Source organism: Spermophilus citellus, assembly GCF_964194105.1.
Source record: "Spermophilus citellus genome assembly, chromosome: 1".
Classification (NCBI taxonomy): Eukaryota; Metazoa; Chordata; class Mammalia; order Rodentia; family Sciuridae; genus Spermophilus; species Spermophilus citellus.
Genome location: NC_138182.1, coordinates 267,041,544 through 267,068,452, shown reverse-complemented (window position 1 = coordinate 267,068,452; position 26,909 = coordinate 267,041,544). Strand labels below are relative to the sequence as shown.

Sequence of the window (26,909 nt, the reverse complement as noted above, 5' to 3'; positions counted from 1 at the left end):
AAATATTTTAATTAAGAAAGATTTAATTCATTTAAATTGGGCAGTATTTTGTATAAAGCTTTTGTTTTAAAAATCGTTTTCATATATATACTATTTTATTTGCCTTCATAATGATCCTGTATGATGAATGGAGATAATACTATTATACTAAGCAATTTGTTGTAATAAGGAAAATGAAGAGAGGATTTATCAACATCATATCAGATTAGAGACAAGATCACTAACTTCCAATCACAACTGATGAAGATCTTTTGAAAAGTAAGGTTGACTTTTTTTTTTTTTTTTTTTTTTTGGTCAAACTGAGTAACAATGACAAGTAACTCCAATCAATACTCACATGAAGCAAAAACAAATTAAACACAAGCATGGTCAATACAGAGGAAAGCAAAGGTTTAAAGAACATTTATAAGCCACTCTCTGTCCTTTAAAATATCTTTATATTTTTTTCACTATATAATAATATGTGACTTACATGTGCTTCTATTTACCTACATTCCTATTCATAATTATGACCAACTTTATTAGATAGTGTTCAAATGAAGTCTGGGAGGAAAAGATCAGAATATACAAAACTGGCTAGTATTGCCCCTGAAAGATGGAGAAAGTTGGGGAAAGAACAATTGCAAGGAATTAATAATAGTAGTTAAAAACAGAAAAGTAATATGGTTAAAAAACAAACAAACCAAAACCCCAAATCTTTAAATACAAAATAAAAAAAATTAAGACTCAAATGCATATTTTAAAATCAGTAACAGAATCAATTACCAACACTATACATAAAGCTATCAGAAAAGACCCTTGCTATTGAGGACTCTTAGTATTTCAGAGCTTACACATATTAACATTTCCTTCATTTGAAGATTTGAGGATATAAGATCAGGAATAATCACATGAAACAGAAAATACACATTTCAAGCTGGTGAGTTTAAAATTACTTTCAAGACCAATTTAAAGAACGGAGTATTTAATCTATTCTAAACTTGACTCACCACTTATTTATATTGTGTATTTGGTCACACACAGTTATAATGATTCTCTATCTTCTTTTTGATTTTATATTCACCACTGCTACAGAGTAGATGGCTTTCAAGTATCTGCCCTATCAAATCATCTTTCATTAAGAAAGCTTCTTTTCATTGAATGATGAAAAAAAAAAAAAAGAAAGAAACTCAATGAAGAACAAATCCTTTGTTAAGGACTCAGCAAAATTTGGAAATATCTGCTTGCTACCTGTTATGTTCATAAACATCACCATGTCTATGGAGAAAGTGCCAGTTAAACTGATTTGCCTCTACCTCTACAATTCAAATCAGAATTAAAAAACAAACAAAAAAAATGTATCTTATTGATAATTACCAAAGTTTATCTTTTTTTCTTTTTTTTTGGCAGTATGAAGGGTTGAACCCAGAGCCTCACACATGCTAGGCAAATGCTCTACTAATAAGTTACATCAAAAGCCCTTTTTATTTCATTTTGAGACAGGGTCTTGGTAAATTGCCCAGGTTAGCCTTTAACTTATGACCCCTCTTACTGTCTCTGCCTCCTGAGTAGTGGGGATTACAAGTGTGCCACCACCATACTAGGCTTTAAGATATTATTCCTGAAACACAATCATACATGTTTAATTAGTTCCCACCTATCATTGTTCTTGAGGAAAAAAAAGAACAGAATACCTGACAATTGCTTATTTAAAAATAATTTAAAAGTCAGAACTGGAGTCATGGTGTCAGGTGGAGAAGAAACCTAGGGTGATTTTTAAACGATCTGAGTTTTTGACAGATTACAAATCAAAATTTAAAAGCAATAAACAAATAAAAATACAGTGTGAAATTCATAAAATGAAGGAAAAAGGAGCATTTGTGTTAAAATAATTTAATTCTCCCTGTACATCTCTGTTCGCGTGAGAAATCAAGGTACACACTTTACAATATTTACCTGTTTTGAGACATTCAAGTCAATTCAGATGACAAAAGTAGAATTTAATCACTAGTGAAATGTTTAAAAATATATATATTAAACAAAAAAAAGTCTTTATAAGATAAAAAATAATCTTCCACAATGCAATAAATTGCAGATCACTGAAATTTTAACTCTTTAGATGATTTCAGTTCAGTTTTTGGTTTCAAAATTTAGAGACAGTTTAAAAAAAAGTGTGTTGGCAGAATTTCTATCTGTTTTTACGTTTCTCTTTCTTGCTTCGACTACTTGTTACACTGGTTAAAGATGAAGATGGAGGTGCTCTTGCATGACCGGTAGCTTTCAGATGGTCAAAAAGTTTATTCCGGGATGGAAATTCACTATGGCAAGTTGTACAGCTGATAAGAACATCACTCTGAGAAGGGGAACAAAACATAAATAAAACAAGTGTTATCACTTGAGAACAGTGTTTAAACATCAAATATCTTCAAAATACAGGTTAAAAAAAAAAAAAGCTACCAAAACAGGTTCACTGAAAGCAGATATTCCTGGAATTTAAATCTCATCAATAATACCATCAGCTCTAAGCATTCTGAGATTTTCAATGGCATGCACCACACAGACTAGAGAACTTATTTATGCTTCATAATTAATCATCAGAATTTGATACAGAGTTTAGATCACAATATAAAATAGTAACTATTCTAGTATCTAGTATTTCTAATGTACTTCTCATTTAGAAGAAAAAAAATGATAGTAGTAGTAGATATATAAATTCTGCCTTCAGCATGCAAAACCATGATGGATCCACATGTTGCAGATTGTTGGGGAAGGATTCACCCCATACACATTTTTATCTTTAGGACATTATGCTGCTCAAACAAGACCCACCAAAGATGTGAATATGGTTTTGACCTACCAGTATTTGTGGTTCAGCAGGTATTTTGACAGATTTTTTCACATCTTTGGTTTTCTTTCCTTTGGGCTTAGGAACACTGGAAAATAAATTATTTAGCATAATACAAAATAATGCACCCTTTTTAATTGTCATCTTGCTTCAAGAACAATCAAAAGATGAGATGTACTTTAAAGGATAGTTCATTAATTTTAATGGCTAATTTAATCTTCACATGGCCAATAAGCAGCTTTAAAAAGTACCTGCAGAGATTAAATTAAATAACAAATTTGGCACAAAAATTAAGTAATTAAAATAGTTGAAACAAAAACAAAAAATAATACCTCTAAAATATCTCTGAATATTTATACAGCCTTATCATTCAATAATTTCATGGCAATATAAAGACATTATAATGCATTTTTCATAAAATTAAAATTTTCTCCATGTAGGAAATTTACTTTCATTAACAAATGGTGTCCTGATCTGGTGGGCTTTCCCCTGTACCCTTTAAACCAGAAACTGCCTGACAGAGCAGTCAGGGTTTTCTTGTTCTGCTTGAACTCTGAATATCTCTATACAATTTCCTCTATGAATCTTAAACAGTTGGATACAATACTTTTATTTTATTTATTTATTTTTATGTAGTGTTCAGGATGGACCCGAGGGCCTCGCACATGCTTGGCAAGCACTCTACTGCTGAGCCACAAGCCCAGCCCCCATATACAAACAGTTTTTAATGAAGCACTTTTCACTAAGTAGCCAGAGTGTCTACATCACTGCAGAGAAGCAGCAGAGCCCCTGCAGAAAGGTCTCAGAGTTAGGAGACCAGTTGAAGGGTGGAGTGGTAATGCATCTATCTCAAACCTACCATTTCTCAGCTCTACTTCATGGCCCACTCCTTGTACCCACCAAGCAGCCCAAGATCCCCTACAAGACACTCAAACCTCATAGAGACAGATGTTCTAGGTGCCTTCAAGTGACTAATCAGGCAAAAAGGGATTAACTGCCAGCTTTTCCACCTATCAACTCTTGTCTTTGGACAAGTTAACCTGAGATTCAGTTCCTCTCATTTGTCAAATAGGAACAAACACCTAGCATCTACCAGCTGTGTTTTTCCTTGTCCTCCTTTTCTACACGTAGAGCCTCAGTCATGTGTTTCTCTTTCACACTACTCTTCCTGAATTCCCCACACCCCTAAGTGCACTCCACTGCCCTATCACTTCAGCTCCAACATTGAGCTTTTTCACTTACACTGCCACTTTACTTTTAGACTTTAGCTGTTTTTCAAGAGAACAAAAACCTGAGGCTACTGTTTAAATCCTTCCTCAAGGAATAAGAAACAACTCTGTATTCTAGAGGAACAGATAAGGATGGGGACAAGGAAGTCAGACAAGAAGCTAGGAGAAGGACTAGGTCTCTTCCCTGAGTAAGACTTTCCTCTAATCCACCACTGAGAATTCTGGTAGCACCAGGACTCCAGGGTTTCTTTGAGCAGGAAGACCCAAGCTGCTGACCTGTACTCTGACAATGCCATGGGGCTGAACACAGCATGCTGTCCCAAGCATGAAGATTTTCTTGGTGAAGCTCGAGGGGAATCAGGGTGGGGAAATAGACTCAAAGGCAGCCTTGGTCTCATTTGAATGTCAAGGGCAAAATAAAAACAAGGGCAGTGCAAGGAAAACTGGAACTGAATCAGTGCTTCTGGTCATGTTGCTGAATTGTCTGTGACCATAGTACTACAGGATTCTGTTTCTAATAAGCCTGACTCATTCCTCTGTCTCTCTCTCTCTGTGGTTCTCTATATCTATGTACAGTTTACACCTATCTTATTCATGGAAAGGAAATTTTGATACATAAAAGTTATCTTTATCATCAAATTCAGTAATTAGAAAATAATATGCAACTCTCACTTACCTTTTAGCTTCACTTTTTGGATCATCACAAGGTTCAATGGTCTCTGTGACATTGACATTTTCTTGGGGACTATCTTCCAATTCTTTGGCACTGTCTTGATTTAAGTTGATATTTTCTGGATCAACCTTTATTCCTTCTCCACCAGTTTCATTACAATTGTCATCATAATTCTAGGTGAGAAAATATACATGCCATTACAAAACAAATATATCTAATACTGATTTCTTATATTATCAAATAGTTATAATAAATTGATAAATGTGCCCATATACTCTAGTAGGTAGATTTCAGGAATTAAAAAGGAGAAGTAGGTACATCAGGCAAGGAGTAGCTCCACTTCAGAGACCTTTAGAATATCGTTCTAAAATACTCATTTAATTATATAAAAAAAATTAGCAAAAATGGAAGAGAGAATTTTACATATTATGTCCAATCACAATTTAATGAGGTATAGTATTTACATTTTTCCATATTTTTTAACTGATTAGCAATGAGCAACTATTTTTTACAGTTAGAAAACAAAACATTTAAAAGTGTAAATATTATCCCCTTTAGAGATTACACCATGAGCTTATGTATGTAACAACAAAAAAAATTTTTTATAGGTGAAATGATTCGGTTATGAGAGGTGGAACCTAATCAGTGGATTAATCCACTGATGCTGATTAACTGGGTGGTAACTGTAGGCATGTATGGAGTGGTTGGAGGAAGAAGGCTATTGCTGGCACAACTTTCGATTTTATATTTTGTCTCTGGTGTACACAACTCTCTGCTTCCTGATGTCATTTCTTGATCTGCTATCCTCCACCATGCCCTTCTGCTATGATGTTCTGCTTCACCTCAGGCCCAGAGTTATGGAGTTGGGTGACCATGAACTAAATCTCTGAAAATGTGAGCCAAAATAAACTCTTCTTCCTTGCAGTTTTTCTTGTTGGGTATACTGGTCAGTTACTCAAAAGATGACCAAAACAGAATTTGGTAACTGACAAGCGGTGTCATTACTATAACTGACCCAACCACATGGTTCAGAAGCCTTTGGAGCTGGTTTTGGGGTGAGGTGGGGGAAATTTTGAAAAGTTTAGATATAGAAGCTGGAAAAGTTTTAGAATGTTGTAAGTAGGCTTATGGGCAATTCTAGTGGGAGCTGAGAAGACCAGAATGCTCACAGAACTGTGGACAGTAAAGACTGGACTCATGGGGTCTCAGAAGAAGAGACTCTACTAGAAATTGAACCAGAGGCCATTCAAGTTATGTTCTGGCAAAAAAGTTATATATACCTTGCCCATGTACTGAGATTTTTTTATAAGGTTGAATTTAAAGATGATGTGCTAATTATTCTGGCAGAGAAATTTCAAGGCAGAACAGCATTCAGGTGGTGGCATGGATATTGCTAGAAGCTTTTTAGATAAGTTTACTGTGATTAAGAGCAGAAAACAGATAGAAAAATCTGAAAAACTTTGGAGTTCTCGTGGGGATTCCCGGAGAGTTCCCATTGGTAGGGGAAGTGTGGGAACTCCAAAGTAGCAGGCCGAGGCGGACAGTAAAGGTCTAATATACAACCAAATCAATCCAGCATCATCTTAATGGCTTGCCTCTCAACCAATACTATTGGCAAAATGCCAGGGGCCATTCCAACTCGGCTATGGCTCTCAGCAAGCATCCAAGAATTTGCCTTGAGTCTCAAATGAGATTTTGGACTGGGACTTTTGGGCAAGGCTGAAACTGTTAAGACTATGGGAACGCTTGTAAATGGAATAAATGCATTTTGCATTGTGAGACAGGCATGGACAAAAAAAAAAGGGGGGGGGCACGGACAGACTCTTATAATTTACTTTTGAGGAAGGAGTTCAGAAGTAATGTGTTCAAATTTTAGTTACACCAAAGCTCATGTGTAAGACAATGCAAGAATTTTCATATGTGACATGATCCAACAAGAGGTGGAACCTAATCAGTGCATTAATCCACTGATATGGATTAACTGGGTGGTAAATGCAGGCAGGTAGGGTATAGCTCAAGAAAATACTTCGGGATAAGCCTTCAGGGATTTGTATTTTGACCCCGAAGCAGCTCTTTCTCTCTGCTTCCTGGTTGCCGTGTCCTGAGCTGCTTTCCTCCACCATGCTCTTCTGCCATTAATGTTCTACTTCATCTTAGGCTCAGAGCTGGCAAACTATGGATGACTCCTCTAAGTGGGCCAAACTAAATTTCATCCTTTACATTTTTCTACCTGGGTTTTTTTTGGTCATAGTGAAAAAAAGCTGACTAAAACAATGAAAATCGTCTACAACAGCCATTCATCCAATACATTTGGCATCTCTTTATAATTCTTGCCTGAACCATTTATTATACTGGTGATTACAGAACAGTGATTTTCTATCTCTATTACTTATGCCACTTAAATTTGTACTAGCTCATATTTTTCTATAATAAAGTTTTCCCATTTCCATTTTCCCAACCTTTTTGTAAACTCAATATAGATACATGAATTTTTTAAATAAAATCAACATGTAAAAATCTATCACCATTATTTCTTTTTATGACTCAAATTTTCTCACATTGGGAGGTTCTGTAAGCAGGGTCTTAAGGACTGATGACATATCCCTATGAGCTTTTTAGCACTTCCTTAGTTTCTAGTATTAAGTGTTCTAGGCTCACCTTCTCTATCTCAGTCACGGAATCATCCATTTCTCTAAAAACCAAGCCTGCCTTTCTTTGTCAGAAAAAAGGAACTTAGAAACCAAGATGTGGGTGCTAACTTCTCTCAATGCGGAGGAATGTCACTACTAGTTCATTGCTGTTTTAAATCATGAACTCCTACCAACATCTCCAATTCCAATCTCCTCTCTTCCTTAATTTGAATTTACATTTCTTTTCTACCACAGAGAATCTAGTTTCTAACAGTATAATATATTTATCCACTATCTCTGTCCTATAATATAAAAGAGTTTCAGAAATACCTTATTAATACTACCAAAACCCAACTAAATTCAAGACTTAGTTTCTTTGCAGATAACTTTATCTTTTGACTATTATCTCATGAGTTTAGAAAGTGCTTGTGTTCAAAATTCAAAACTTAGCAACCATACTGAAAAGTTGAACTAATCCTTTTTTGTCAGAATCATTTGTTTCTATTTACATTCAGTTTTAGTCCTTTAGGTTCGAGGGCTTTGTTTTATAATTCTTTTTGGTTTATACAACTGGTTTTGTTCTTACTGTTATTTAATCATACAGAAAACCTTCCCAATTTGGAGTGCCAGAATTATACTTGCTGCCTGCTTCTCTTTGGTCCATCAGTACATGTCTCTACACTGCCTTCCACTTCAAGAGAGCTTAGAAAATACCAGGAAAAGTGCTACATACAGAACACTTATCTGAACCTAACATAATCAGAAATTGTAAACAAGAGATGCTATAAAGAAATATTAGATATGAAAGGAAAAAAATGGAGTAATCATTTGAAGCATTTTGTCAATTAAGAAAATACTAACACAATAGAACCCATTCTCCGTGAATTATAACAGGCTTGTGTTAAGTATAAATTCTTCTTTGCTATAAACTCTGTCCTCATTCTAGTGGTATTCACACATATAAAGCAAAGAGAAAATGTTCTAAACTAGTGATCACAGGGTCTTTGAGTGAATGATGGTACAAGTAAATTTATTAAAAGAATATATGATTTGCTATGCTGATTTATAACTGAAGCAAAAAAAGTTCCAAATTACAATTTAAACAGTGATTTATTTGTACCATTATCATTTTTGGAATAGGAAAGTGATAAAAACTACCTAATAGATTATTATAACCATTTAGATAAATAAGCCAAATCTAAACTTATGAGAAATTATTAATAGATTACCTAAATGTTTTTAAAAAACATTTACTGCTTATTAATATAACTAAGTTATATTAAAATGACACAAAATCAATCCAATTTGCTTTAGAACTACCAAATATCATTACTAAAATGGACAAGCTTGCAGTTTTTACAGGTTCCAGAGTCATCCATAATATTGTGTTTGGCATGTGTAATGACACCATAATACTAAAGAATAATACTATAAACTGATTCTGAATACCAACTGTGAAATATTTAAACTTCTGAGTTATAGAAATATTTTCTCAATATATCATTATGAGTTTTTAATCAAATGTTCCTTCTGAAATATTTCATTGATGTTGTTAGCAGAATAAAATTAGAAATACAATGATATTCTTAGCTTTAGATTTTAGTTGACTTGAAAGTCCAATCATCAGATGTATCCACACTTTTTTAATATGGCACTCAGATAATTCTTACCAGTAGAGTTATACATATGAAAAATTTAAACCTGAAATAGCAATTTAGTTACATATATAGAAGGGGGGGGGTGCAAGGGATAAAGAAAATACTTTCACTTCCTTTTAATCAATTTGATAACCAATATAAAATTATGGAATAAACCTACTCTCTTTAATACAAGCTAAATGGAATAAATGAAAGTTCTGTAACTTTATAAATGATATTTAATGTTAATAAAACCTTTTCAACATACCTGTGCCGGTTTTTGTTTCTTTTTCTTCTGTTTTTTAGAAAGCCTAAGAGCAAATATACATAAAAATGTTAAACAGTTGACTTTGTGAAAACTCACTAAGTGAAAGGAAGAAAATATTGAAATGAAATATTAGTGGTAAAGAAATATTTTAAAATATTTAATATTGTAAAGCACTAAAAATAAAAGCAAAATATTCATATTGTAACTTTTGAGAACAGCAGCAGTGGTTAAATGGTTGCCTAAGTATGAAACTGCTTTTAATATTGTCATAACATATTCTGTAAAAATTAGATCTGACATCATGTCTTTACCCACTTCAACCCGATGAAGTTCCATCAACTATAAGGGACTGAGAAAATATTAGCATAACAGAAAATTTTTAAGACAAAATAGCATTTAAATAATCTCTAAATGTGACAAATATATCTAGTGAAATTTAATATTAAAAAGTACTTTTGCTTTGGTGTATCTTCTATTTCTTCCTCGGAATTGGCATTCAATAGATTTTCATCTATATGAGATCCTGAAAAATTTTCTTCTTCTTCCTCCAATTGTTGTTTTAACAAGGCAACCATTTCCCGATGCTTCTTTGACTTTTCATGATTCTTCATGCTGAAAGAAGAATCTGATATGAGTAGCTGTACTAATGTTCATATATTCTCAGGGAAGTTGCTGGATGATTGCAACCAAATTGAAATTGCCATATGTTTGGAATTTTTTTTACAGAGCAACAGAAGTTGGTCAGGACTGCCCAGATATTAAGGCCCCTGGGATCTCAGCACTCCCCTCATTTTCTTCCTTTTAATTTTTATATATTTTTTTCCTTCTTTTCTTGCAAAATTCTCTATTTGTTATTTTCTCTTAATGCATGATTTTGTACCTTTATTTCAAGAAAATATTATTTTTATGAATAATATAAAACAAAAAACATTGAACAAAAGACACTATGAGAACAAAAAGGCAAGCCCCACAGGGGGAGAAAATATTTGCCATATATGTATTTTTCAATTCTTAAAATTAAAGCTTTCTCCACAATTTCCTTTTAATCACTAAGTATTTGCTAAAAGTGGCTTCTCTATTTCAGGCCATGCTACAGTCTTTCAGGGATCATTGAAAATGGAAAGATACACATTCTAACTTCAAAAGGAATACCCCTAGAGTAATAGTGATATGAAGGCTTGAAGGACAAAAGTAGTTTACTTCCTTTTGCTTTTTCAACAGCTGGTTTTCACCTTCTCAAGCGGAGTCTACCTTCTCACTCCTACTACCCTGAATCTAAGTTCAGACACATGTTTGAATGCTATTTCAATGTATCCAAAATAAACATATCGTATCGTAAGATATCTTGGGGATGGGATCCAAGTTTAAACACAAAATTCAGCTATGTTTCACAAATGATTTTATATAATATGTTCAATGTGCCTGCATTTTGACTAGGTCCATTGCAAGAAAAGAGGTGCAGAATTTTCCTACTTTGGGCATTATATCTGCACTCAAAATTTTTGTTTAGGATTTGGGAGAATTTTAGATTCTGAATTTTCAGATTAGCGATACTCAACTCATGCAAGATGAAAATTGTCAATGGACGCTACATTTGTGGGGGTTTCTCCCTACAGATTAAGCATGTTTCTAAGGAAAATTTTTGCAAGGGAAAAAAGTACTAATTCTGCAATAGAAAAACTGAATAACACCTTGATTAGGTAATCAAAATGATCACCAATGAAGAGGTGACTTTGTGTGTCCCCAGATATGAACCCTTAATAATGTTATGAAGTATCCACCTGGGGATGCACAACTGGAGTCTAATTGTGAAGTAGCAAACCCTAAATAAGAGAACCCTTAATAATGTTATGAAGTATCCACCTGGGGATGCACAACTGGAGTCTAATTGTGAAGTAGCAAACCCTAAATAAGATATATTTAAGAAAAAGCCTTTTGGGGGACCATGGGTGGGGGCGATTTTACTCAGGGGTGCTTAACCACTGAGCTACATTCCCAGCCTTTAAATTCTTTTTTTTTTTTTTTTTTAATTTTGAAACAGGGGAAGTTGCTTAGGGCCTTGCTAAATTTCAGGGGCTGGCCTTGAACTTGCAATCCTCCTGCCTCAAATCTTGGAAGTCACTGAGATTACAGGCATGTACCACTGTGCCTGGCTCTCAAGAAATAAACATTTTAAAGTGATACTATACCTCCAAAATCTAAATGGCATAAAAGATAAGTTAACTATTACAGATTATATAAGACTAGAGAGACAAATGATATCAAGTGTATGATCCTAGTTTGGATTCTGTACTGAAATAGGGAATATGCTATACAGAATATTAATAAAAAATCAACTAGCAAAACTGGAATATAAGCAATAAATTAGATAAAAGTACTTCACCAATGTTATATGTTCGTAACATATCTTCATTCTTCCTATATCAGTAAGTATTTAGAGGTAAAAGCAGTAGATATGAAACTTGCTTTCAAACAGTATAGGAAAAAAGCTGTATGTGTGTGTGCACATGCATGTGTGAGTAGAGGAAACACATGTAAATGGGGCAAAATAGTAGCAACAAGTAAATAGGGTATACCATATTTTATTCTTGGAACTTTTCTTTGGGTGTGATATTATTTCCAAATTAAAAAAATAATAATAATTCCAAAAAACTCTCACTACTGCATTTTGTTTTGTTTTTTGCTTGTTTTTAACTTTTCTGCCTCTTACTGCTTCTTTTAGTACTCTGCCAATTCTCCTTAGCATGACCCAGTAATACTTGTTCACACTGCCACAACTGCATTCTCATCCTTCACTCTCCTTCTACTTTCAGGCGTTATGCTTCTTTTCCCTAATGGTGTGACTCTCATTTTCTCCCATGTACTCTCCTCCTTCTTTTATGATAGAATCCTTTTTAATGTTTCACTCTTCATCACTATTCCCACAAGATGAAGCGATTCCCCTTCAGTAAACAGACTCTTGGCAGGACAAGTTTAAAGTTCCTAGGCTGGTATTAACAACATCCATGGAACAGCAATGGTTGGACATTTGATGCCAATAATGGGGATCGATGATTGCAGTCTAGCCTCCTCAACTGTATGACTATGTCTTGTCTCAACAAGCAGAACTTCTTTCTGGAAACATCATGTGTGTTTAAAAAGCAGATACTACACAGGAATATTGAGATGAATGACAACTGGTACAACAGGCTTAACTACTGGTACAAAAACTTCTTTCTTCCCAGTAGGGGTCAGTGATCTACTGCTGTAAGCAAAGTCTTTTAAGGACATTCAAGTGTTACATTTTACCTCAAAAGAAAAGGTGAGTTCAATGATATTAAACTTACGCCTTTTCTGTCTTGAAAGATTTGTCACATGCTGGGCAGTAAAGGTCATCAAAAAGCTCAGTATCCTCCGCCTCATCACTATCTTTACCTAAGAGAGGAAAGCTTATGGTAAGAATCCTACTTGGTTAGAATACAAACCTAAAGTAACAAATGATAAATGAATCTAAAACAAAAATAAAAACAAAAACAAACCAACCATACGCTGTCAGGACTTGAATTGGTCTTTCAAAAGCAACAAAAGCTTTCAAATAAATCACCCTATTTTACACATTCTTTTCATAAGTATGCTCAGAAGATTCAGAAAATCTGTGAAGTCCTAAGTGGGAACTCAGTGTAGAACATCAAACGCCATTTTAATATTCAACCACAAAGCAGGTTTTTCAACACAGGTTTTTTACAACTGTGATCTACTCTGATAAGCTTAAACTTAGCTTACCACAGTCCATTATTACTGAACAGGTCTTAAAACAGTATATTATATGGAAAAGTTTAAACATTTTCTTTACAGCCCTTTTTATAAGCTTGAGGTTTTATTAAAAAAGAATAATTACTATCATTGTAATCCCATGAAATCCAAGTGACTAAGGAGCTCAAATGAAATTCTTCCAACAACAATCCCATATTCTACTTTTTAGGAAATAAAAAATAAATTAATGCCATTTGGGATTTATTATTACCAATAATAAAGATCCCAAGGTATCTCTTTCATATTCTACATTCTGGTTCTTTATAAGTAATGTTAATATAAGTCTGAAGAATTACTCACTGAAGTCACAAATAACCCAAATACATCCTATTAGGGTTAATGTCCAGGACAGTAGTTCCCCTTAACCACAGGATTTATTCCAAAACCTTTGGTGGATACCTGAAATCACAGATACTACACCAAATTATATAAATGAATGCCTTTTCCACCTTAACCAAGCACTTACCACAAACGGTGGCTCTAACTTTGCAGTTTGAAATTGAATAGTAAAACTAGTATGGATTGTTTTTCTTCTTTACAATTTCATAGTTACAAGATTCATTCTTACTTGATTGAGTTCTTAGTAATCTCCGCACGACTTTTTTCCTTTCCTTAAATCAAAAACTTCCACCTTTTATTTTATTTATTTATTTAGGTACCAGAGATTGAAGCCAGGAGCACTTAACCACTAACCACATCCTCAACTGTTTTTTTTTATTTAGAGCTAGAGTCTCACTAAGTTGCTTAAGACCTCACTAAGTTGCTGAGGCTGTCCTTGAACTTGAGATCCTCCTGCCTCAGCCTCCTGAGTTTCAATGGGATTACAGGCAACTTTTCATTTAAAGAAAGCACTTTATTAAGGCTTTTATTTGGCATATCATAATTGCCAGCTTTGTTAGTCTTGCATTTTGGGATCACTATTAAATAAAACAAAAGGTTACCTGACCAAAAGCACTGTGATACCATGACAGTTAATCTGATAACCTAGAGGGCTACTAAGTGACTATGAGCAGCATATACTCTGGAAAAAGGGATGATTCCCTTTCCAAATGGGGTGAGACAGAATTGTGCAAAATGTTATCACACTACTAAGATTAATGCACAATTTAAAGCAAGTTATTTATATAATTTTCCATTTAATATTTTCAGACCACAGCTGACCAAAAGTAACTGAAACAATGGAAGGTAAAATCAAAGTGGGACCTACTGCATGTGGTGTTATTTTCCAATTATGTGTGTACTTTCAAAATATCATATACGTGAAATAATCTTTAATTAATCAGTTAATTTAGAATGCTGGATTTGAAGTAAAAAAAAAAAATCTACATCTCAAAGTGGGTTATGTTCTCAGGTTTATGCCAATCTCTTAGACTCCTACTTTCCTCTTCAGTAAAATGGATATAATTTCATTGGCAAAATCTACATTTAAAGAGTATTTCATGAGGATTAAGTGAGATCTTGTATATAAAAGGAAAATTATAGTATTTGCTGTTAAATGGATGGAACTGGAGACTATCATGCTAAGTGAAATAAGCCAATCTCAAAAAAACAAAAAACAAAAAAAAAGACTGAATATTCCTCTCTAATATGTGGATGCTAACACACAATCAGCATGTGTGTGGGGGAGAAGAAATTCACTGGATTAGACAAAGGGAAATGAATGGAAGAGAAGAGGCATGAAACTAGGAAAGGCAGTAGAATGAATCAGATATAACTTTCCTACACAACCCGTGTAACGCCACATCGTGTATAACTACAAAAATGGGAAGATATACTCCATGTATGTATAATATGTCAAAATACATTCTGTCATGTATAACTAAAAACAAAATATAAAAATTAAAAAAAAACGACCTTATAAAGTATAAAGCTGTGAATTAGGACATTTCACATTTATAAAGTGCTTTATAATTTTCAAAGCACTTTTTCACATACTATTTCTAATTCACTAATAAAACACTTCATTTCCTAATCATTTTGAATGAATAAAAATTTGTCATTTTATCGTTCAGGCTACTAGTAAGAAAAAAATCACATTCACAGCTATGTGAAATTAGTAAACTATTTATATAACTTGGTTTTATTTATGGAAATGCCAGAGGCAGTGTGGAAAAATCAGATATACAGCTATTCTCAAAAATGCCAAAACCTCACTTTTGGCGTAGTCACTTGATTATGCTTTGATGATAGAGGCACAGAAAATATTCTGGGACACTAAGAGGAGCCTTTCTACAAAGTTAGAAGAAAGAGAAATAATTAATACATACCACACAGACTTTTGCACAAAATCCGCTTTTCTGGAAATAACTGCTATTACAACTTGACCTACTGTTTAACTGCATTTTCTTTGAAAGGCCAGTCAGACACTTCTGAATATGCTCACCTGTCATTACATTTTTTTTTATTGCTTGTTCAAAACATTACAAAGCTCATGACATATCGTCTTCCATACATTTGATTCAAGTGGGTTATGAACTCCCATTTTTTACCCCAAATACAAATTGCAGAATCACATCGGTTACACATCCACATTTTTACATAATATCATATTAATGACTGTTGTATTTTGCTACCTTTCCTATCCCCTACTATCCCCCCCCTCCTTCCCTCTCATTTTCCCTCTCTACCCCATCTGCTGTTGTTTAATTCTCTCCCTTGTTTTTTTTTTCCCCTTTCCCCTCACAAACTCTTATATGTAATTTTGTGTAACATTTCCATACAGTTTCCCTTCTCTCTCCCTTTCTCCCACCCCACTCGTCTCTGTTTAATGTTAGTCTTTTCCTCATGCTCTTCACCTGTCATTACATTTAAGCAGCCAGAAATGCAAGTCATTTAGATTACAGACAAAATAACTTATAAACAAACTACCTGAACTAGACTGCTTCAATAGAGTACCTATGTGAGACCCATACAATTATTTTTAATTTAAAAAATTAGATTAAAAATTGGGAGATGTTCCATAAAATCCAGATTTCCAGCTTTACTTAGAAAGCAAACAAAAGAATGAAAACTCTGGCACAGAGCTGGCAATAATCAGCTGGAACTCAAGGATCCTCTGGGTTTTCCCTTCCCTACTGTCCAATTCCTGGGTCCCTTTACTGGAACTTGTAGTGTTCTGAGTGTACATCCTTGCACACAATAAAATTTATTTCCCAAAATCTGTTAGTCAATAAAAATTACCATTTTGTCCATCTTTAAGCTCATGCTGCTCCATTTCATTATCATCTGATCCATCTCCAAACTCCTTTTCATATCGTGCTTCCATCTCCCGGAGTTCCTTCTCCAAATTGGCCACGGTCATCCAGCTCTGTTCTCTGTACTGTTCTGCCAGCCTAGATTCACAGAACAAAGCCTTACTCTGACAAGCATATCTCTACAAGGGTTTTACTCGTTTCTTAGGCTTAAAAATCTATCCCCTAGAGACCTTCTTCCTCCCAAGCTGTAATGCTTACAAACCTAAACCCTGTGCTTAAGTTAAATCTCTGGCAAAGTCACTGAAACCTGTCACCTAGCTGGTTTTAATTGCTTTATAATGGGTTTTAAAACATAAATCTTTACAGCATGTAAAAAGTCTTCAGATCACTTTAAGTCAAATAAAATACTAATCTTCAAAAGATGACAGGTGAAATACATAGAATTTTTAGTAAGTGAATGACTTGTAACAGAATACTACAATGTTCTGGACCCAAATGTTTACAGTTTACTCTTAACAACAAAACTTTAAAGAAACTAAAATGAACTTAATATCTCAGAATATCAACAGAAATGCAATGTTGCATGATGGTTAAAAGCAAGGCCCTAAAGTAGACTTGGATCTGATTCCCAGCTCTGTGATTGACTAGGTATGTGACCTTGGGCTTTCTGTTTCATTTCTTCACAAGAATGAAGAGGATAAAAATTCTACACAGAGGGCTGGGGTTGGGGCTCAGCGGTAGAGTGCTCGCCTCGCACATGTGAGACCCTGGGTTCGATCCTCAGCACCACATAAAAAAATAAACAATTGAAATAAAGGTGTTGTGTCCAACTACGACTAAAAAATAAAATTAAAAAAAAAAAGAAAAAAAATTCTACACAGAATTGTGGTGGGAAAGCAATCAGAACAGGGCCTTGCACACAGTAAGAATTCAATTAACATTAGTTACTATTATATTTTATAAGAATCTATAAAGGACTTCAAGTATAAAGGGCCTCTAAAGAAAAATACCCAAATTAAAATGAAAATGTTTTCATAATGGGTGAAAACATTCTACCTAATGCCAGGATTAAATCACAATAATGACTGAACATGACATGAGAACCCAAAATCTGTTCCCTACTGATGCTGCCCTTGATCCTTCCTAAAACTGAGAAAGGAGCCAGTAACATACTTTGCCTGCTTTAGTTTCTGTTGCCGTCTCATCTCCTCAGCCTTCCTCGATTTCTCTGCATTCTGTTCCTCTACAAGCTTCCGATGTGCCTGCACTCTTTTATCTCTTTTCCGGATGAAAGCTACCAGCTGCCGAACAAGCTCATTCTTCTCTTTCCTTGCTTTGTCTCGAATCTTTTTGTTTTCTTTTTCCATGGCTCGTTTTTCCCAGCGGTTTGAAGCTTGCCGTGTATCATATTCTTCCTTCCAAGCAAAATTCTTTTGGGTGCAGAAACTCTGCCAATAAGCGTAGAAAGGGTGGACTACCTAGTGACAAAGAAAATAGGTAAAATTCTACTTTTTTTTTTAAAAAAGCAGTAAATATTAATGATCCAAAACATCCCACTTTCTTTTTTCATATATATATAGCAATCCCACTAATCAATGCACAATCCTTTTAAGAATTTAAACTACTCTTCAACAGATTTAAGAAAAAAAGAAAACAATCTTACTGGCCAAAGAAAAAGATTATGGTCCATTTACAGAAAAAGCAAAGAGTGTGGCTCTGAGAGAACAGCATGTTCCTTCAAAAGGAGAGAGGATAAGAGAAGTCGTCATAACACAGGACTAGGACTCATTTCTTTAAAAATCAGAAAATGGGAAAAAGAGTGATAAATGCTAATTATAAAATGTAATGCGCTTGTCTTTTACCGTATCATAGTCACTCTGGGAGTCTCCAAAAGTTGGGAAATCCTCAACATCCTCCTCTAACACAGATTCCAGTTCTTCCTTTGCAATCATTTCAAAAACACTACGATACACTGTGTAGAAACCCTTAAAAAAAAAAAAATCAGAAACACAAATACTTAATATTTTTATAGTCTAATCACAAAGAAATATTTTAAAATGTAAGATGAAAAACTCTTCACATTGAAAATTTATAGAATTCAGCTCTGGTCAATGCCAGTACACTTAGTATCAACTGGAAGTTTTTATGTAAATATGAAGGCACTGAATTTTAAGGGTTCAAAATGAACATTGCTTCACTTTTTATTTTAGAATACTTTTAAAAATTCTCTATTTGAGTCTTACTTAAGAAATTAAGACTTTCCTTACCTTTTCATCGTCTCCATAACCAGAATAACAGGTAACAGTGAAATAGTGAAGCAAATCTAAGCTGTCATCTTGGTATTCTCCATCAAGCCCTCCTTTAAGTAAGGCCTCTCTATGATTATCATACCTTAAAAATACAAAAATAAAAAATAGGCACCGTTGGTGAAAGCCAAATAAATAAGAATTCAAAGGACTCCTCACTACATACCAACCAAAATGTCAGTATACATTTCAATGTGTCCAATATACAACCAATTTTAAGGAAATATTAACATGAAAAAACTTAAGCCTTTTAAAAAACTGTGCTATAGCTCCTAACTTTATGTAATATTAGCCCATATGAACAGAGAAATTTAAAAAGCCAGTAAATTTCTATGATTCTCCTAGAAAGGTGCATTTGCATAGGAAAGAAACAGTACAAATAAAGACAATATTGGACACAATTTGGTCCATAAGTAAATTTGAGAATTTACCAAATTGCAAGATAAGACTCTTTTTATGTTTAAGTAAACTTAAATCTATGAGCTTTATACATATATAATTACTATTCATATTAACTCTGTAAAGGTAGTTACTATCATCACTGTTTAATACAATGGAAAACTAAATTTCAGTCATATTAAATACTGTCCATGATCATAAAATCCACAAACAGTATCATCAGAATTCAAAACTAGGTCTCCTGCACTGGGCAAATCAGGTTCCTGCCACTACATAGTACTGCCTCAAGGCAATAGGAGAGCTACTAGGCAGGAGCTTTATGTAAAAAGACATGAAAGTTCATGGGTCAAGAAAACAACCTAAATTCTAGAGAAGAGGCTTTAAACAAGAGGAAGTCAGGGAGGAATCTGAAAAAGTTCCAAGAGGAAAGCAGAATTTCTAAGGCCAGATCTCCAAATTCTTCAGGCAGTGAAAAGTTTAGGAATCTCTGATTTTCTTATAAAAGACAATTTTATAGAATTTTCTTCACAATCTCTCTTTGAGAGTCAGCTGTTCTGCACAATGCTGAATGCACAGACAATACACAGTAGCACCAAACACCACCTTCACTTTGTAACAGCAGGATCTTGCATGTCTGTGTCAGGGTTTAAAACTTACCACTTGTAAAAGGTTAATCAAGAATCTGAAAACTCACAACTTTCAAACATAGAAACTTTTATTTAGAAATGAAATTAAATTATCTAGTAAAAGTATCTGTTATAAATATAGAAACTTAACAAATATTCTTCACATATTTTATGTATAATTCTTATATTAAACACTCTTGCTTTTGTTTGTTTGAAACAAGTCTCACTTTACTGCCTAGGTTGGTCTTGAATGTGAGATCCTCCTTGCCACCCAGATCTACCTAATTTAAGGACAAGTCAGTCTTATTCCTGTTGGACATCAGTAAATTTGTCATACACCAAAGGGAACAAGTAATAAGAAATCACTTAGAGTATAAAAATTAAAACTACATAAAATCACCAAACTTTGTTTAATCACCTATTAAACCAGATAGTAGCAAGAAGTATCTCCAAAGTTCCTTCCTACCATAATACTGCATTTTACATAATGAATAACTGATAGATGCTTCAGAACACACTGAAACCATCTAGTGTATTAATTAAAAAAAAAAATCAAACCTATATTGATGATCCCTTCCAACAAAATAAATGAGAATGGGAAAGACAAGGTGATGCTTACCATGCTCTTTCCTGAGGGTCGCTCAATACATCATATGCTGCTTGAATTAATTTAAATTGTTCAGCTGCTTCTGCGGCGTTATCCAGATTTTTATCTGTTAAAATAAAATTACAAAATTCCATCATTAAAAAAGTAGAAGACAGACTGTCAGGGAGAGTCTTCCATCACAAAGGCCAAACAGATGAAGAATGTATAAAATAAAGAAAAACAACTAAGAAAAATAGAAATCTACGATGACAGTTGATAAGCAGCAATCTGTCACAAGCATCTATAAGTCTTGGTGTTATCACTGAATCTTCAACCTGGAATCCAGAAATAGAAAACCTTAAGTAGCATACATTTTATTTCCACAATGAGAAAAAAATTCCAAATCAGTTATATAAAGACTGTTATTTATCTAGTATCTCATGCTAGATTACATTTAGTGTTCATTTTTTTTTGGTCAGTATATACCAAAATAAACTTGATAAAATTAAAAATATACAGATACTAATTATTCTTCCCTTAGCTGTGGATTCTGATAGCATCTTTGTTTCAGGTGGTAGCTGGCACTCAGTGATCTCCTCCTCCAAGCACTCATATCCTATGCTGTCTGTTCCCTCCCTCATTAGTAGGGTCGGTCTCTGTGACCAACAGCAGAGGCAGGAATAATAATACATCCTGCATACAATGAGGTTATGAAAGACTGAAGTTTCTATCTTGGGCTCTCACTCTCTCTGGGCATAGTTAAAAAATGCCATAGCTGAGGAACCAGACAGCCTATGGAAAAGTTCATGGGGTAAAAACTGGAGGCTCTCAGAGCTGTAGGCACCTTGGGCATGCCAACAACTACATGCATTAGCCTGGAAATGAACTGATTCTCTCAGTGATCATATAACCTCATGAGAAGCCCTAAGCAAAAATCACCCAGACAAGTCATTCCCAATTCTGAGTCTCAGAAACTTGGGAGTCTATATAATAAATAGATGTCTGCTGTTTTTGTTGCTTTGTTAATTTGTCTTGTAGCAATAGAAAACTAATACATTTGAAAGGAAAGTATTTTAAGAATGTCAAAGTTCTTTAAGCTACAACTCAATACTTATCTTCTAAGAGGTTAGATAAAAGATATGATGACAGAAATATATTCCCTATAAATACTATCTGTATCACTGACTCTCAAAGGCATCTTACTACTGCCTTTTCTCAGATCTCAACACAATGATCCCAGTCCTGTAAGTGGCCTTCTGCTCAACACTTAATACTGACAATACTTTAGTGTGGCAATTTGCCATGGCTGTTTTTACTGATGCTTTAACACAAAAAGCTTTATAGACATTTTAGAATCATGGTCTTTTGTAAAAGTGAAAGAAATCTTATATTAAGTAAAAATTATCTCTATCTTTAGAACCTCTCTGTATATGAGAAGTAACACAATCTGATAGTAACTCAGCTAGACAAGTGCTGAGTTTTTCAGCCAATACCCCATCTCCCTACCCACTTTTTCTCTGCACTGAGTACTCCCACTTCTTATGGCACATCAGAATCCCTTATTTCCAATGCAGTCTAAGATAGGCATAGATAATCAATGAGCCACTTGTTACTTCTGAAATATTACACTTTTAATCACTATAACCAATTACATTAATTCCTAAGCAGCAGCATACTATCATACAGAATTAATGGTTGGCAAAGGTTCATATTTTTTTCTTTACTGACAAGTCTATTACTAACTGTACAATCAGTTACTTTCATAAACTCAAATATAGGATTTAATCCATTCTGTGACAGACACTATAAGTTAGATCATTCAATACCCTCTCCTCCTTTTCTCTTTAGTCTCTACTGGAGGTGAGGGGTGTGCAGGGGCTGGATATACACAGATACTTGCTTATCCAACCACCCTGGCTGGTAGGAATAGCCTTGTGACAAGGTTCTGACCAATGCAATGAAAGTAAAATTATATTTTCTTCCTCCTTCCTCTTTTATATTGATTGTCTTACATATAGATGTAATGGCTGAAGCTTCAGCAGCTATCTTGAGATCAAGAGACAAAAGTCAAGAGATATGCAGTGATATTGAACATTTTTTACCAAGCTCATGAAATAAAGTATGTTGGTAAAGATGTCTTATAGTAAGAAAAATAAAGTGGTTAGGCTTTCTGCTGCTTCTGATGAATCTAGCAATTATATCTTGTTGTGACCCTTTTGCAATCAGGTTCTAGGTAGAACAGGACACACGGAGCTCTGTTGCAATTTTTTGACTGTCACTCTGTAACAGATGTTCCCAGTGGCAATATATCCAGTTAAAATATTTCAGACTTTCTTTTTTTTTGTGGTTATCAGGTGGCAAGTTTTAGCCACTAAGTGAAGACTCTCAGGAAAGACACTGTTCCCTTGAAGAAAAGGGACCTGGGTGACACTCACAGTGTGCCCTTAAAGTATTAGTTGTATCCTGCCCAAAGCTAAGGTGTAAGCTTACAGATGAAGCCATACTCAATTTAAAAATGTGACAAAGACTGCTGGCTACCTTCTCCTTCCAATTAACCCTGATTTTAGACACTTGGCCCCAGAAATAAAGAGTTCATTTCTCAGCCTCCCTTGAAGCTTGGGTGTAAACAGGTAATTAAGCTCTGGCCAATAAAATCTATAAAAATATTATACAGCAGCTTTTAAAACTCCTTAAAAGGTAATTAGCACACACTCCTGCCCTTCCTTTATTCTGTCCTCCCTTTATCCTGTCCTCCCACAAGCTGCTATCTTGGATGATAGGTGAGCAAGCCATCTGAGAGTTCCTCAGCAGAAAGTCCAAAGGCTTCATGGTTGAAAACAGCTATTCCAGGCCCCAGCTGTCTTATCTCTGTATCTCTACACAGAAAACAATTCACTTCTGTTTTTGAGGCTTTACTGCCTAAACTTGATATAAGGATTCAAACCCTAGGGTGAGGACTATGGAGCAGGTCTCCAATGGACTCATCAAGCAGCTGGAGCTCTCAGGACAGGCCTCCTCCAGATTTCTGGTCATGTAACAACTTTTTGGATTAGCCACTGTAGCCAGCTTCCCATCACAGGATGTTGAGCACAATTCCAATACCCCTTCAAGGTCCAGCTACAAAGAGTTATGAGTTCTATGTCTTCACCAAATCATTAAAAACATGTTCAAAAGGAAAAGAATAAGGACAGAGTCCTGTAATGTTCTGGCATTTTCCAATATTCACTTCAATATTCATCAAGCACACCTCAAGTAGGGCTCCTAAACAACCAGAGCATCACGATCTAACCAGCCTACACTTCTTCTCTGGCATCCTAGGACAATTGGGAGAAATTTTAAGTCTGAATTTTTTTTTTTTTTGTCAGACAAAAAGAAAAAAAAGAAGTCCAAATTAAATGACCTACAAAAAGCCAGCAACTGAATCTTCCTAAATACAACAAAAACAGGTACCTGTAAGAGAGGGGGAAAGGTGTTTATTTTTCCTTTTTACCAGTATTGTACCTTGTCCTCCTCCTTTGTCCCATTCTCTTCTTTCCTCTCCTGAAGAAGTCTAGAGAAAGCTAAAGCTTTAATTAAACACACAAAACCCATGAACATACCATCTAAAAATACAGTCTCATCTCTTACTAGAGTCATTTTCTTAAGTAATTTTTTTCAATCTGTCATATGGCTTTCTATTTCACATAAATATATCAAACTCAAATCTAAGTGTAATAAGGTAAACAAGCAATAATAAGGCAAGTTTACATTTTCTATATGCGAAAGTCACATGTATTACAAATCCAGTCACTGGAGTTTAAGTAGTTCATTCTCACGCTATCTTTGTGCTTTTCTCTTCTCACATTCACTCTTCTGCCCCCTCCTTAACTTTTTGACAGTGCCTTCTAGAAGATTTCAAGGGTAGTGCCTTTTAAACCTGGCCTTGGCTCCCTGAAAACACTCTACAGGCCTCTTGGCTCCTCTTGCCACAGCACTCCGAGAGCAGCCATCTGCCTGGCCACCGATCCTTTACTCTCCCACAGGTAAGAAGTAGCATTCCTGTGGGTTATGAACTCCCATTTTTACCCCATATACAGATTGCAGAATCACATCGGTTGAATCAAATGTATGAAATATGATATGTCAAGAACTATGTAATGTTTTGAACAACCAATAATAAAAATTAAAAAAAAAAAAAGAAGTAGCATTCCTTTGAGATTCAGACCATTTGGCCAATCATCCTCTTCTCTTCATCACTGTTCAATTGTCTTCCTGACTCAATGAAAAATTTGGTACCTGGCTCAGAGATTTCATATCAGTTTAGTGATTTCAATTTCTTGACCTCCTGGCCTCCATACCTCTGGTCTTGTGCCTTCCATTACCCACTCCCAACAACAGTCTGAGAGAAACTTGAAAAACCTGAATCTATCATTCCCCTGCTTCCAGGTCCTTGATGGCTTCAGGTCCCAATGCCCTCAGGCTAAAGCCCTACTCCAGTTTACCAAAACTTCAGGACCAGCCCTGCTTACCTGGCCATGCTCATCTCCTCCTCATGTTCTCTCCTGTCTTTCCCCTCAGATGTCACTTCTTCAGGGATGCATTTTCTGAATGGCTCTCTCCATCTCTGCTCCCCGCCCCCACACACACCTAGTCCAGAGTGAGTACATGGACTCATAAGCACCTTATATTTGTCCTCATACAACCCCCTTCTCACACCATACTGAAAATTGCCCATTCCTACCTGTCTCTCCCACAGAATGCAAATGCCACCAGGAAAGGGTCTTTCCCACCCTGTTCACAGAGCTCAGGAAATAGTCATTGATGAATTACTGAAAGCCTGCCTTCACAAAAGGGATCTCATAGGTGGAACTATTGATCCCACTGGAAATTATTCTCAGCTCCTCCATGAAAAAAAAAAATAATTTTTCCTTCTCTTTTTTTTAATAGCATAAAAAACAAACAAACTTTCTATATCAAGGACACATTATTCTCTGAAGCAAAGCTTAACCCCAGAAATATCTAATACAATGTCCTGTGCATAAAACAAAATTAAACATTTGAGAAACACACTTAACAGAGCAAGCAAACCAAAATCATGTTTCTGTGGGAAAATAGGAATATACAAACATTTTCAAACTTAAATGTATTTAGGATGACACAAACTATGATTATTCAGTTAGTTCCTGACAATCAGTTCCTGCATTCATTAACATGTGCATACTTATTCCTTTCTTCCTCACAGTGATTACTCACCAAATCTAGTAATCTTTCCTTTGCGCTATCTGAACCTTTCCCCTCAACCTAGCCCTAAGCACAGCTTGGGTTCTCCTTAGTTGTTCCCTGACCTTGCTAGCCCTATATAAATCACTCAGTGCCTTCATATACCCTACCAAAATATCTTAGTAAAACAGGTAATGATAGTTACCTGTCATTCTGCCAATACACTTCTACTATTTTTACACTATTTTGGGATTTATTAATTTTGCCTGTCTTACTTCCTGCTATGATGAACATTTAGTTCACTTATTTCTGTCCTTCCAATATATGTATATATATTTTAGTTCCTCTCTTGGTAATTACTATTAATTGAGTAACATGCTAATAACCCTATTTCTTATTCCATCAACTACAGACATTCCCTTCTGACTCTGCTCCCCAGTATTTCTTCAGCTCTTACCAATCCCTATTTTTCCTTCTTTCTATAAACACTGCATTTGCTAAACCCCTTGCTGGAAGATCTTTTGCCCACCACCAAAGTTCTTCCCATCCTTGTTAGTTCATTTTTCCACATTCCATTCTTCCAGGACCCAATCAAAGTTTCTATAAAGAGGGAAAACCTCAGCATCTATCAGTACATAGTGATAACTCCCTCCTTGAATTTCTGGGCATTTACTAGTTTTTCTGTTAGTATGTTGTGCTATTTTTCCTTTGCACTTGTAGTTAACTCTTAATGTGTGTGAGGAATGTTTTCCCAACTAGACTGTAAAATACCTGCCGTGGCATTTCATAATCTACGTGTTACACAGTGCGGTGACTTGCATATATTGGAGAGTCTGTTTATTAATTAATGGTTAAAATAAAAGCCTCTTATTAAAACTCCCCAAAAGCGAAGATTCAACTATGGTCTTAGTGACCCAGTCTGGAAGATCAGATTACTTCAGAAAAGTCGCACAGGCCTGGATACAAACAAAATATCCAAAAGAAGGCGCATGTCAAAGTGAACATACAAAAACTTCATTATGGAAGACACCTGATTAGAACTCTTCATCTGAAGACAAACGTCCAATTCACAGGGTGTGTTTAAGCAGCCCACTAAAAGAAAAAAACACAGGCATCCCTTTCTAAGACATCCTACTGGCTCCCTGGTCTTCACTCCAGGAAGAAAGGAGCCCTAGGTGAGCTCTAAGCAGCTGGGGTTCCCCAACCGAGTTCAGGGCAGCTGAGGGAGGATCGCCGAAGGCTGGGCCAGCAGGACCGGCAGGGCGGAGGCTTGCCAGGCCGACTCCTTCCAGGGCAGGGCAGAACCCAGATGTTCTGAGCAGAACCTGCGAGAGGGCAGGTGAAGTCGCCAGAGTGTGGGCTTCCCAAACACGGGCGATGCGGGAAGGAGAGGGGCGTCCACCGCAGGATGGGCAGACTGTGCGCTGCCATCTGGCCCAACGGCAGGTAGGTCGCGCCCGCCAGCCTCCCGGTGTCACGCGGGACGGGGTGAGAAAGGTCGCCCGGGCTTTTCCCAGCGCCTTGGCGGTTGCGGGGCGGTAACCTA

General features: G+C 35.5%; 2 protein-coding genes across 2 annotated transcripts in view; one reads left to right on the top strand and one right to left on the bottom strand.

The window, feature by feature from the left end:
• Nucleotides 1-1,856: 1,856 nt before the first annotated feature.
• The window catches only part of DNAJC21 (DnaJ heat shock protein family (Hsp40) member C21), a 25,227-nt gene continuing 174 nt past the window's right edge, over nt 1,857-26,909 (bottom strand). The window contains exons 2-12 of the mRNA XM_081297897.1: nt 20,198-20,291; nt 18,515-18,638; nt 18,110-18,232; nt 17,421-17,725; nt 16,234-16,385; nt 12,588-12,675; nt 9,715-9,873; nt 9,262-9,304; nt 4,730-4,899; nt 2,837-2,912; nt 1,857-2,332 (exon numbers count right to left, since the gene is read on the bottom strand). Of these exons, the coding sequence (XP_081154023.1) occupies nt 2,168-2,332; nt 2,837-2,912; nt 4,730-4,899; nt 9,262-9,304; nt 9,715-9,873; nt 12,588-12,675; nt 16,234-16,385; nt 17,421-17,725; nt 18,110-18,232; nt 18,515-18,638; nt 20,198-20,291 (1,499 nt within the window). The 3' untranslated portion in view covers nt 1,857-2,167. The remainder of the gene's footprint in view (nt 2,333-2,836; nt 2,913-4,729; nt 4,900-9,261; nt 9,305-9,714; nt 9,874-12,587; nt 12,676-16,233; nt 16,386-17,420; nt 17,726-18,109; nt 18,233-18,514; nt 18,639-20,197; nt 20,292-26,909) is intronic.
• RAD1 (RAD1 checkpoint DNA exonuclease) overlaps nt 25,074-26,909 on the top strand; it is a 22,585-nt gene continuing 20,749 nt past the window's right edge. Inside the window, exon 1 of the mRNA XM_081297931.1 lies at nt 25,074-26,809. The gene's annotated coding sequence lies outside the window, so the exon portion shown is untranslated. The remainder of the gene's footprint in view (nt 26,810-26,909) is intronic.